The following is an 11523-nucleotide window of genomic DNA, read 5'->3' as shown; positions in this document are numbered from 1 at the left end:
TGGAGACCCATCGCACAACGGAAAAGAAAAACAAAACCCTGCATCTGTTAAAGAGACAGCCAGACCTGCAGGCAGGCGGCACCTGCTGCTTCGCTCTGGGGACGGGCAGCACTGTGGGACGCTGCGGCTTGAACGGGCACAGGTGACATCCAGTGGCACCTCCACTGTGACACTTCGAACGTCCCGTGCAACATCCACTGCCACGTTTCGTTTATCTGTTCTGCCGTCACACACACCACGACAGTCCCACAGGACAGTGCCCGGGCCTGCGTACGGACGGCGCGGTCTGCGTCAGTCTTGGAGAAGCGTGGCACTCCATTTGCCCACTGACAAGCAAGGGCTTGACCTTGAAGCTATTAGGGAGCGGATTAGACACAAGTGTGATCATGTGTGCAGACATAAGCAAACCAAATTAATTTCTGGCACAGAGAAGTGGCCCGCGAGCCCCCGTTCTCAGGCACTAGCGAACTCCCTCAAATCCCTGACGGAGCCGAGCTAATAGCATGTTTCAGGGACCCCGGCTTGGAAGGTGGGGCACATTCATGGTGTTTAGAGGGTTATTAATCTAGTTTCCCACACAGTGTTTGCTTGGCTGATCAGATTAAGGGATGGGGCCTTCGATGGCACCCCCACCACGGCGAGCCCCAAGAAATCTGAGAGACTTCCCAGCCTTGGACATATTGCACCATGTGTACCCAGCTGCTTCAATAATTAGCTTATGAATGTATCAGCTGGCTCTGTGATTTATAAATAATAACTAACCTACAGAGCAGAAAGACTGTTGAGAGCCTACTGGAGCACAACACAGGAAGGGATCTGGACGCCCACCCGCTCCGCTCCCGAGTGCTGCTGTCCCACCAGTGGAGCCCCTGTGCTGTCCTCTATAAATATTTCTGCCTGAAACAGTGGTGTATTTTCTGGTGGTTTTCTTCACAGCAGCCATGGTCTGCTTTCTCCTGACTGACTCCACTGCACCCCACAACCCTGTACACCTCTCTTCAGGAAGCCCGCCCTCCCACCTCACTCTCCGTCTCACCCGCCATCTTGGTACTTCTCTCTGTCTGCTCGACAGGGCCTCTGGTTAGCTCTGGTGGCCAATGAATGTCTCGGGGGTGCTGCCTGCTCACACGCGTGGCTGTGAGAGAACCCGCCGTAGCAGAGAAAGGTCCCCTTCCTTGGGACTCTTTTCATTTATATAATTCTTGCATGCCATCCAAGAAAGTTTTGCAGTATCAGGCAAAAAAAAAGTGTAAATGTCAAATAAAACAGTGACAGATGACAGTATTCTCTATTGAATAGCACTGTTTCTGTCGTGCATGTTCAATGGGAACTCATGAATTATTAATAAACAAATCTCCTTTTTCTGTTAAAAATCTCAAGTAGGGTTTCTGTTGTTGTTCCCTCTGTGTTCTGTGGAGCATTCCAGGAGAATCATTTTCATTTCAGAAATGTTGATCCAGAAGTTCACCGGAGTCCCAGCCATGCGGGCTCTGCGAGTGGACACCGTGGGCCACAAACTCTCTGCGGCTGCAGTGCTGGCCAGAGACCGGCTGAATACTCATGAGTCAGTGTGGTGAAACTGGGAGCGAGTGAGCTACCGGTGCTTGAGCACAAGCAGGAGGTGGTGAGACCACCTAACACGCAGCCTCCGGGCTGGCTGCTCAGTCCCTTCTCTAGCGTTGGGTAACTGGGTGGCCTTAGGGTGGGCAGCTCCCTGCCGGAGCTCCTGGGTGCTCCACTGTAAGGAGAGGTGCTCCCAAAGATGGTCTGCAGCTCCCCCGCTCCACTCTCCAGGATCTGCCCCTTGCCAGTCACCACAAGCAGCAGACAGTGAGCAGGCAGCAGGGTTGAAAGTGCTAAGGAGACTCCACAGTGACACAAGACGAACATCACCACAGAGGACATGGGGACACTGCCGAGCACACAGCATCACGCCGGGGTGGTCTTGGCCGACCTGCGGAGCACCAGACACAGCCAGCCTCGGAGGTATTTGACAGCATCATCAAGCTACACAAGGCCATGCAGGGCAAGCTCGGCAGACTGCAGACACAGGGAGGTGAGGGGGAAGTCACAGCCACACGCAATCTGCTGGTGGGGATCCTGGCCTGGACACTGGAGCCAGCAGAGAAGCCGGAGGAATCAGACTGGGGCTTTAGTGAACAGTCTGGAAACCGTACTGATTTCCCAGTTTTGATAACTGCACTTTATCAGTACCTATGCTGCGGTGATGTACAGAGCCCACACTGGGGGAAGCGGGAGAGGACGCACAGGGCAGCGCGGTCACCCCTTCCACAGCCCTCCCGCCTTACCTGTGAGTCTAAAATTAGTTTAGGGTACACAGTTCTGAAAAGACAGAGTCCCTAGAACTTATACAGGATGATACACATGGAGCCTAACCGTGGCGATGCCAAGGAATTCACCAATAAAACTTCTTAGCCTCAAATCTAACCCCAAGACAGAACCGAAGTCCAAAGACCGCTCCCTCGCGATCGGTGGCTAAGAGGTTCCTGAACACCCGGCGCGCACACAGGTGACACTCGCTAACGTCTCATCTTAGCTTCCCCATCAGCTCCTTAGGCAAACACTTCTCCCTCAGCAGCGAAACAACCCTGGCCGCCTTTCCGCCCAGGCAGGTGAAGCAGCCCCAGCAGTCACGGTGTCATCCCCTCACCGCCCTCGTGTCCCCGAAGCGCTGCAGGGCAATCTGTATTTACGGAGCGAACCCCGCTGCACACGCATCAGGACTCCAGCCACTCGAAGCAATGTGCCGCTAATCCTCTGCGGAAGATGCACAGTAATGCCAGTTTACCTTTTGGGAATCTGATGGTTTTATCACCGAGTTACAGACAGCAGGCTCATAGTCCAGAGCACGAGGGGAGACAACAATAAAACCCCCACTTGCTCCATTTCTCCTTCCTGACCTTGCCCCCCCCCACAGCAAATACCCCCAACCTCATCCTCCAGCCCCCTGGAGTGTGCACAATATTCCCACCGCCTGAAGCCTGCCACACTGCTCCTTGGCAGGACCTCTGAGCCTGGAGATGCTGGGCTTCAAGGCCCAGCTGCCAGGCTCCCCTCCGACCTCCTGTGAGCTCTGCTGGCTCACACTGCTGGCCCCGATGCCCGCTGTGTACCTGCTTCCACAAAGCGACAGTGGCCCCTACGTCCCGACAGATTAGGTGCTCACTCCCTCATGTCAGCATTTTCAGGGTAGACTAGGGGTCTGTGCACACAGAAGGTGCTCTATAGAAGTGCACTGGATTCAGCTGAAATTATTAGAGTACATAAGCATCAGCTTCGAGTTCAGAGTGATGTGGGAGAGGCACTGATTCCAGACACAATGCTGTCACCGTTCTCAGCTCTCCTTCCCTGCCTCTTCTGTGTGAGTATGAAAAGAAAAATGGACGGTGCGCTCTCCCCATGATATGAATTACAATCTGTCAGCCTCTCAGAATGTGAACCCTGGGCTCCTGGGCACTCTTCTGTATGCCATGCAGTGGGCTGGTGTGCCACATAGATAGCCCAACCACCACCTTTTACTTCAGTGTCACCACCGTGAATGGGACAGCCAAGGTGAACCAGGACAGATAGGTGGTCTCACCTGGCCATGAGAGGAGTGACGGTTCTCTGCCACCAGCCAGTGATGCAGACATGAGGATTGTCACTCCCAGGGGACCAGGACCAACTCCAGGGGCTGAAACATGGTCCAGAAATGAACGGAGGGGTCAAATGGTAAAGGACAGCAGGCAAGGAAACCGCCTCTTGACCCTGTAGGCCTGAGAGTCTCCAGAAGGATTTTAACTGATGTGGAGAAGAACTCGCTCTCTCCTCCCACTTCCTCCTGAACAATAAGTGCTGGGGAAGACTCTGATAGTCGAGAACACCGCTTATCCGAGCCTAGATATCTCTGTTCACAGTTAAATCATGGTGTTGGGCATTAACCAGGACCACAGTGGCCTGGCGGGAGGAAAGTACAGATTTGGTAAGTTTCACCCCCAGGAGTTTTCACTCTACAATGAAAGAACAATACGCACCAGATACATCAATCATTTAAAAAGTCTACACTCACTACTAAGCATTTTGTTATCTCTGTCTGTCTGTCTGTCTCTCCCTCTCTGTACATAGGTCTGTTGCCACTATTCATATGTCAGGTATTAAAGCTCTCCTGGACTGAAAATGAACAGGGATGGCATTACCTATCTCACTCATTAAACACACACACACACACAAGGTCTAAAATTCTCCAAACCACATACTAAAGGCTGAGTGTTCAGATGACCGAGGTCTTTTACAAAACGATAGCAGCGCTGTTTGAATTTTGCACCTGTGAGACCGGAGGTTGCATCCTGGTCCTGAACCCTATGTTTCTGCTACGCAGGAGCAGGGGCAGGAGGGGGCACAGCAGCCGGAAGAGCAGGGCTCCTGTCCATGGTACTGAAACGCGCTGTCTACAAAATGATTTGTTTTCCCTATGCCAGGCCACTGGTTACAACTGTAACTTCTCTCACTCCTTTTGTCTTTTCCTTAAAAAGAGGAAAAGGCTCTGTCTGTGACAAATTTTCCAGTTTTATGATATTTCATAATAAAATACAAGCTAGTATTAACATGAGCTTTAGTCTGCTCTGGTCTCCAGGAAGAGAGAAGAACTTCACCCTTGTGGAGTAGGCCTGTGCTCCCTGAGACAGGGATTTGCTCCAGCACTGTGCTTCACCGGATGTCCCTGAGGAGGACCTGGGTGACAGGAGTCGGGACCCCACCCCCTGCCCCTCCAGAAACCCTGAGGAATGAACGTCGGCAAATGAACAGCTCTGGAGAATGACTCAGGCTTCTTGCAGCAGAAATGTAAAAGGCCATTTATCACCCACATCTTCAATACAGAAAATGTCAGCATATGTAACCAAAGGAAATGTTTTCTCAGTGTCTTAAAAGAAAATTTGTATTATTAACCACAGACAGTTCGCTTTCTCCAGAGAAGCACAGAAAGTCCCCAAACAAACTTTCATAACTGTGAAAGGATTTCTCTTCAGCTGGTTGAGACTCTTCTGAAGTGTGAAACGAGCCAGATAACATTCAGCTCCTGTGTCTCAGTCACTGAAGTCTCTTTTCATGAATCCAATAAGTGTCCATTAAAATGAATAACCCCTAATGACTCCAGATAACCTAATCAGGAAAGCTGAAGCAGAAGGGGGCTCACTAGGAGGAAGACACGTCTGGGGCTTCGGCAGATCCCAGCCAGGAAGACCCTGACCCTGAGCCCAGGTCTGTGCGAGGGGAGGCTACAGTTCAAGGCTAACTATGTGCTGCCTGCTAGGAGGCAGTGAAACTGACCTTCTTTTCCATTTTCCAAAATCACATCCCGTCCTGACAAGGGGACCGATTTCCAGCTGTCCCGGGGCTACCTGACTGCCATTTTCCACATGGTTATCCACATGGTTATGGATGTGTTGGCAAAGGTCGAGTCTGTCACCGAGAGTAAGGGAGATTTTATTTGAGAACATCTCTTGACTTCTGCTACAGAGGTGCAAGTCCAGGAGGATCACATCAAATGTTGCTGTCCCCTTTACCATAGATGTACAACATACTACAGAGAGTTAGAATGTCTTTACATAAATATGCACCCATGCACACTCAGCACAGGAACCTGAAAAAGCATTCATAGCTGTCAAAAGAATGATGTGGAGTCTTTATTCTCCTCCTGAATACTAGAAATAACAGTGAAGCACTGTGACAAGGTTGAGGAAGAAGAAGATGAAGAGAAGAGGTGAAAAGAAAGAAAGAGAAAGGACAAAGAGAAAGTGAAAGGAAGGAAATATTTCAATGGCATTCTTCAAAGAAATAGAAAAAAATCCTAAAATTCATATGAAACCACAAAACCTCAAATAAGAAAATGAAAAACAAAACAGCAACAAAAAACCAAATAGCCAAAGCAATACTGAGAAAGAAAGCAAATCACACTTCCTGATTTTAAATTACCTTACAAAGCTAGAATAATTAAAACAGTATGGTACTGCATTAAAGCAAACAGGCAAACACAGACCAAAAGAACAGCGCAGAGAGCCCAGCAGTACATCCAAGCACAAATGTCCCAGCAATTCTCAGCCAGGGCATCAAGAAGGCACAGGAGGAAAGCAAGCCTCCTCAACAGATGGTGCTGCGAAGCTGGGCTTCCACATGCAGAAGAAGGACATTGGACCCTTATCCTGCAATCTTTTACCACAGACAAATATCAAGTCAAAATGGATAAAACACCCACACATACAGCCAGAAGCTGTGCAGCCCCTAGGAGAGAACACGGGGAAAAACTCTTTCACAGTGACCCTGACAAGGATTTCTTTATTTGAGACAGCATCTCGCTATGGTTTACACTGGCCTTGCACTCACTATGTAGCCCAGGTTGGCCTTCAACTCATGGTGATCCTCCTGCTTGAGCCTCCATGCCTGGAGGACTGAAGAGGGATTGCCCTAGGAGGCTGCCTTCACCCCTCTGGATCGCCACCCCCAGGCCCCCATGACAGGGCAGGTGGAAAGGTACGGGGCTAGTAACCCTGCAGAATGGCAGCACATGGGAGATGGCAGGGGCCACCGAGGGACGAGGAGCTCCTGTGGCACCACAGGCACACCGGGCATGACTGTACACGCAGTGTCCTACACACATGAGCATGCGCGCCCTGAGGGCCCTCACCCCTCCTCAGTGAGAGCAGTCCTGGCTACAGCGTCGTCCGACCTCGAGAGAGCACGTCTACGGAAAGAGCATGAAGCCAGTCCTCCAGGCTCACAAAATATTACTCTGCACAGCTCAAAGGACCCCACATCAAGTGTGCAGAAGGAGCACACAGTGAACCACGTGCAAGCTTGTTTCGCCCCGTTTGCTCCCGCTGACTTTCCTCCCATGAAGGAAGGGCACAGAGCGCCCTGCCATACACAGCAGCTGGCACTGAGCTACAGCAGGGCTCCTGGGCTCACACACACCACGCGTGCAGACAAGCGTCATGCACTAAGGCAACGGGCACACTCGCGGGCCCAGGGGTCGTGCCCAGGCCCCTGCTCTCTTCTGCGCTTCCCCAAGGTTTGGCTCGAGTGGCCGGCAGAGCACTCACCCGCCAAGCTCCTCCCCCGCCTGCAGCTCCTCCTTCAAAGCTGCCCTCCGCAGGGCAGCGCTTGGCGTTATTTTTAATAGGTGATTACAGCAATTCACACCCAGAAGGAATGAGGCTTGATGGCAAGCCAGTTTCCACTCTAAAAGAACTTTCTGATGGGAAGGGAGGGATGGGCACTGTGTGGATGAGAACAGGGCCTTGGGCTCCTGGCCTGCTCCAGCTCACAAGAGCTCCTCATTAAAGGACTCACTAATTTGACCTCGGCGCAAATAGAAAGTCTCCAAGAGACATTCCCTCCTCCGTCACTCCAACAAAATCTGATCACTCCAAGGGAGAACGAGAGAGGGAGGGAGGGAAGAGGATGGAGGAGAGGCGAGAAAGCCTTTGTTCTGAGGCGAGGTCCCCCCAGGAGTTCAGTCCCGTTAGGACACACACCAGCTACCTGTACGCGGTGCCGAGTGGTTGGACTCACAAGGCATGTTCCTTCCAAGGCACGCACACCGGTGCTCAGACAAGGGAGTACGCATCTTATACCGACTGCCTTCCAAACTACCGGTAAGCACATCTTTGTGGCAGCCCCCTTTCTGAAACCACACACTTGTCTTGCTTATCTAGTCAGGCCTTCACATTAAGGTTTCCCGTTGATCAGCAACACAGAGGCCAGCGAGCCAGGAGAAAGGCCGAGCTTCCCAGTGTCCCATCCCCACGGAGGCCCAGCCTCACCCTTCAGTGCTCTCGTTCCCAGAATGACTTTCCCACAGATTCTACGAAATCTCGGCTACCGACTTCTTCAGGAAGCATCAAAAAACGTGCTTCTGCCAACTGGCAGGCACGGCTCTGCCACCTGACCCGTGTGGGGAGCTGCGCCGCCGCTAATGCCAGGGCCTGGACGCCACGTCCACGGGCCGGTCACAGGCCCCGGGGATCACGTTCTCACACTGTGGTCCTCCGTGGTCCACGAAAGATGCTCATAAAAGAAGTGCCGGGCAGAACTTTGATATTTACATCAAGTCGCGGCACAGGGACAGGTTTGCAAAACCGATTGTGCAGCTTTTACACGCTGCACACTTGCCACATATGTCCTTTATTACACAGTGGAAAACCATTAAATGCACAGTAGTTTTGCCAAGTGGCATTATGCATTTAACAGCTTTATTCATTTAACAGCTCCAACCCTCATTATATCTGGCCATGTGGTACATGGGATTTTATGCATTTAACAGTTTAAGAAGGCTCCATGGTATTTTCTTTTCATGTGTTTCATGCTAGGGTTGGACATCGTATCTCAGCAAGCTGTGTTTCACTGGCTTCATTGATGGAGAGAGTTGGAGTCATCTGGGAAAGGGACTACACTGCAGCTGAGAAGGGAGACATCGCAGCCCTGTTCAACATTCCCTGACATTCTTCTCCTTTCTCGGTATTAACATCTGAAAACACCTGAGGTCAGTTTGCTGCACTAACGCAGGCAAAAAACAAAGCCTAGACCCACAATAATCTAATCCACCCAAAAACGCTCTGCTCATTTAAAAGCCTACCTTTTACTGAAAACCTTCTTGCCCTAATAGCCATTTTCTATGGCACACATAACAGAAGACCTGCTCAGGAGGGGACCAGCCACTTCCCCATCTCTGTGCATGATGGGAGGACATCTGTCATGCATGGTCACAGAGGAAATCCAGTCCGAAATCAAACACCACTCAGAGTTACGTTGTAACCAACTTTCGGGTTCTGTAGCGTGCATTCTGGCTTATCTTCGGGGCTGAACGGAAGTCCTGCTCACAGGTATCTGCGATCAGCCAGCAGTTGTCCCTTTAAACAAGCTGAAGCAGAGAGCAGGGCCCCTCAACTGTTGCTGTTTACAGAAATAAAAGCTGAAGCATCTGTCTGTGCCTCTCCCTCGAGCTCTCCATCCTCACCACCCCAACAATCTGAACATTTTTACTGGATGAGCTTCCATGTTTTTCTGTTAAAAGATTTTAACACTGACTTTGGATTCCCCATGTGTGTTTCCTGCTGGAAAAACAACTGTCCTCTGAACAGAAAAGAGGCACCTGATGGGCCAGGAGCCCTGGGGCCGGACGCGGGTTATCACAGCAGGACCAGCCCTGCCCAGCAGGAGCACGGAGAAGCCCTGACCCGGCTGAGCTATAAATCAGTCAATCACAGTCTGGGGGGCGGGCGGTGTGTGTGGAGGGGAAAACAAAGCACCCAAGGCGGGCCCCGGCAGTGCTTAGAGTAACAGGAGGACCGTTCAGGTTAAGTCTTTGAAAACTAAAATTCTTCAAAAGAAAAACCCAGGCTTTGGCTTAGCCTCGCCGCTGAATCCAGCGGAAGCAGAGGCCAAGGTGGACTGTGACAGGTTCCCTGGGGATGATTGCTGTTATTATTATTAAGGAACAGATGGATTTTTATTGGTGGGAGGAGGCGGCGGAGGGTCTCATTCCAGCCCTTGACTTTGCTCCTTTAAAAACCACTCACCTGACTTTTATTTGCAGCCACTTTGGCAAACAGGGCTTGGGACACTTTGGCCCTTTTCATCTCCTGCTGGATCTCGTCATAAATGGCAGCTGTGATGTTGACGTTGGCGCCGTCCACCTTAATGGGGAGGTCTGCTGTCGGTGTCGAGGTTTTGGCCTACCAAGAGACCATGGAAATAATAATTTAAAAAGTGCTGCATTAAGCCCAGCCATCTGTGCAGAAATTGTCAGAGGACTTTAGTCAGCTGATGCCAAGCCGCATTTGCTACAGAGGGACACTTCCTGTCTATTATTCTAATCAGGTTAATTGTGATTGGAAATAATTGCGGGAGGCTCCTGTAGGACGCGCGGAGTCCTGGTGACCCTGTCTTCTCCCTCGTGGCGCCCTGCGCGGCTCCCGGGGGGTGGGGGGCACCCTGGGCAGCATGCTGCTACGGGCAGTCAGCGAGGTGCAAAGTCAGTGTGCAGAACACACACCTTTCCTACCTAGAAGTGGCACACCTTGGGAAGAGCCAATTCTCCCAGAAAAAATGGGTAAATGGGTAGAGGTCTCTAAATAATAAGTTATTACTCGATTTAATGCGCTCCCCAGGGTTGTTCTCCTCCGTTATTGAACCTTTCCGCGTGTCATTTGAATATGCGTGGGCCCACTGTTATCATCATTATGCTACCCAGACAGTCACCTAATTTCACCTAGGAAATCAGTGGAAATGAAACAAAATTTCATTTCATGAAACTCAGCTTCAGAATGCCTGTGATGTCCCGTTTTCATTTCCTTAAACTCATATTGCAGTTTTATGTATTCTGCCGTGCGCGTTTTAATTGAATGATTTCCCATCCGCTTCAGAGACAAATGAAGGACAAGCCAGCAGGTAGCTGTGCTTCCTGGGGCGAGGAAAACCCTACACATCTGAATCCACTTGATCCCAAAGACTGTTGGGGTTCACGGGGTCCTGGCCCTGCTGGTGCCCAGGGACAGGCCTGAGGGGCTCCAGGGGCCCTGCAGCAGGACCCTTGGGCAGGGGGGCCATGCAGTGGGCCCAACGTGGGTTTTCCTTTGGCCTTACCCACGCGAGGACCCCACGCCGAGGGCACTGTGTGGCCATGCAGCGGGCGGGGGAGGGCAAGGCGGGGCGGGGTCTGTGAAGGCCGAGTCACAGTGAGTACGCGTGAGGGGTTCTCTCACGGGCCGGGTACTCTAGAAAGAGCTTTGACTTTTCTCTCAATTCGTGAAAGCATCCAGCGAGTGAGGCGTGGTCATGGTCCTCTTGCAGACAGACCAAGGGTCAAAGAGGATGCTTAGCCTGCAGTGGGGAGTAAGGAGCCGGACCTGGACACAGGTCCCTCGGGCCCTGCAGCACGTTGGTCCCCAGTGCTGCCCACTCTCCAGGCCTCCAGCTCAGCGGGCTGTGGTGTCTACCGGGTCCTCTTCCCATCTACCTTCCCGTCACAACCCACCCACTCTCATGTCTCCGAGAAACTCCTTTTTCTTCCCCGAGTCTAACCCACAGTGCGCTGCCCTCCTAAGCGAACGTTTTCACATGGTGCCTGCCTTTCTCAGCTGTTCCCAGGAGCCCCTCCAACCGTCTCTTCTTCCCCAAGTGAGGCCTCTGGACCTGGAAGGCTAAGCCGGAAGTCCTCAGGAACTACACTGCGTGGTCAGGAGTTCAGGTCAGAACAAGTGCGCTTCGAATCTAGCTCTGCCGCTCAGCCCCGCGGCCTTGGGAGTTATTTAACTCCTACAGCCACGCCTACTTTCTCATTGGTAAACGGGACAGTTCTGTAAAGCAGCGATAAAGGGGTCCACGGGAAGGGGATCGGACACTGAGCGCTCGGTGAGAGCTCTGGCCCTTGTGCGGTCGCTGTTTACTCAAAGCACACTGAGGAAGACTGGTGAAGCCCAGAGCTGCGTGAAGAGCCTCTGGAGCCTGAGCTTCCTGGGAGTCCTC

The 11523-nt window shown here is 51.8% G+C and overlaps 1 protein-coding gene across 1 annotated transcript in view; it reads right to left on the bottom strand.

The window, feature by feature from the left end:
* The window catches only part of Satb2 (SATB homeobox 2), a 147413-nt gene that overhangs the window by 30500 nt on the left and 105390 nt on the right, over window positions 1–11523 (bottom strand). Inside the window, exon 8 of the mRNA XM_013511972.1 lies at window positions 9576–9731. Within this exon, the coding sequence (XP_013367426.1) occupies window positions 9576–9731 (156 nt within the window). The remainder of the gene's footprint in view (window positions 1–9575; window positions 9732–11523) is intronic.

The sequence above is a fragment of the Chinchilla lanigera genome, unplaced genomic scaffold (genome assembly GCF_000276665.1).
Source record: "Chinchilla lanigera isolate Chin_1 unplaced genomic scaffold, ChiLan1.0 scaffold00002, whole genome shotgun sequence".
NCBI classification, from domain to species: Eukaryota; Metazoa; Chordata; class Mammalia; order Rodentia; family Chinchillidae; genus Chinchilla; species Chinchilla lanigera.
The sequence above is the reverse complement of the archived record's forward strand: the minus strand, read 5'-3'. Positions and strand labels throughout refer to the sequence as shown.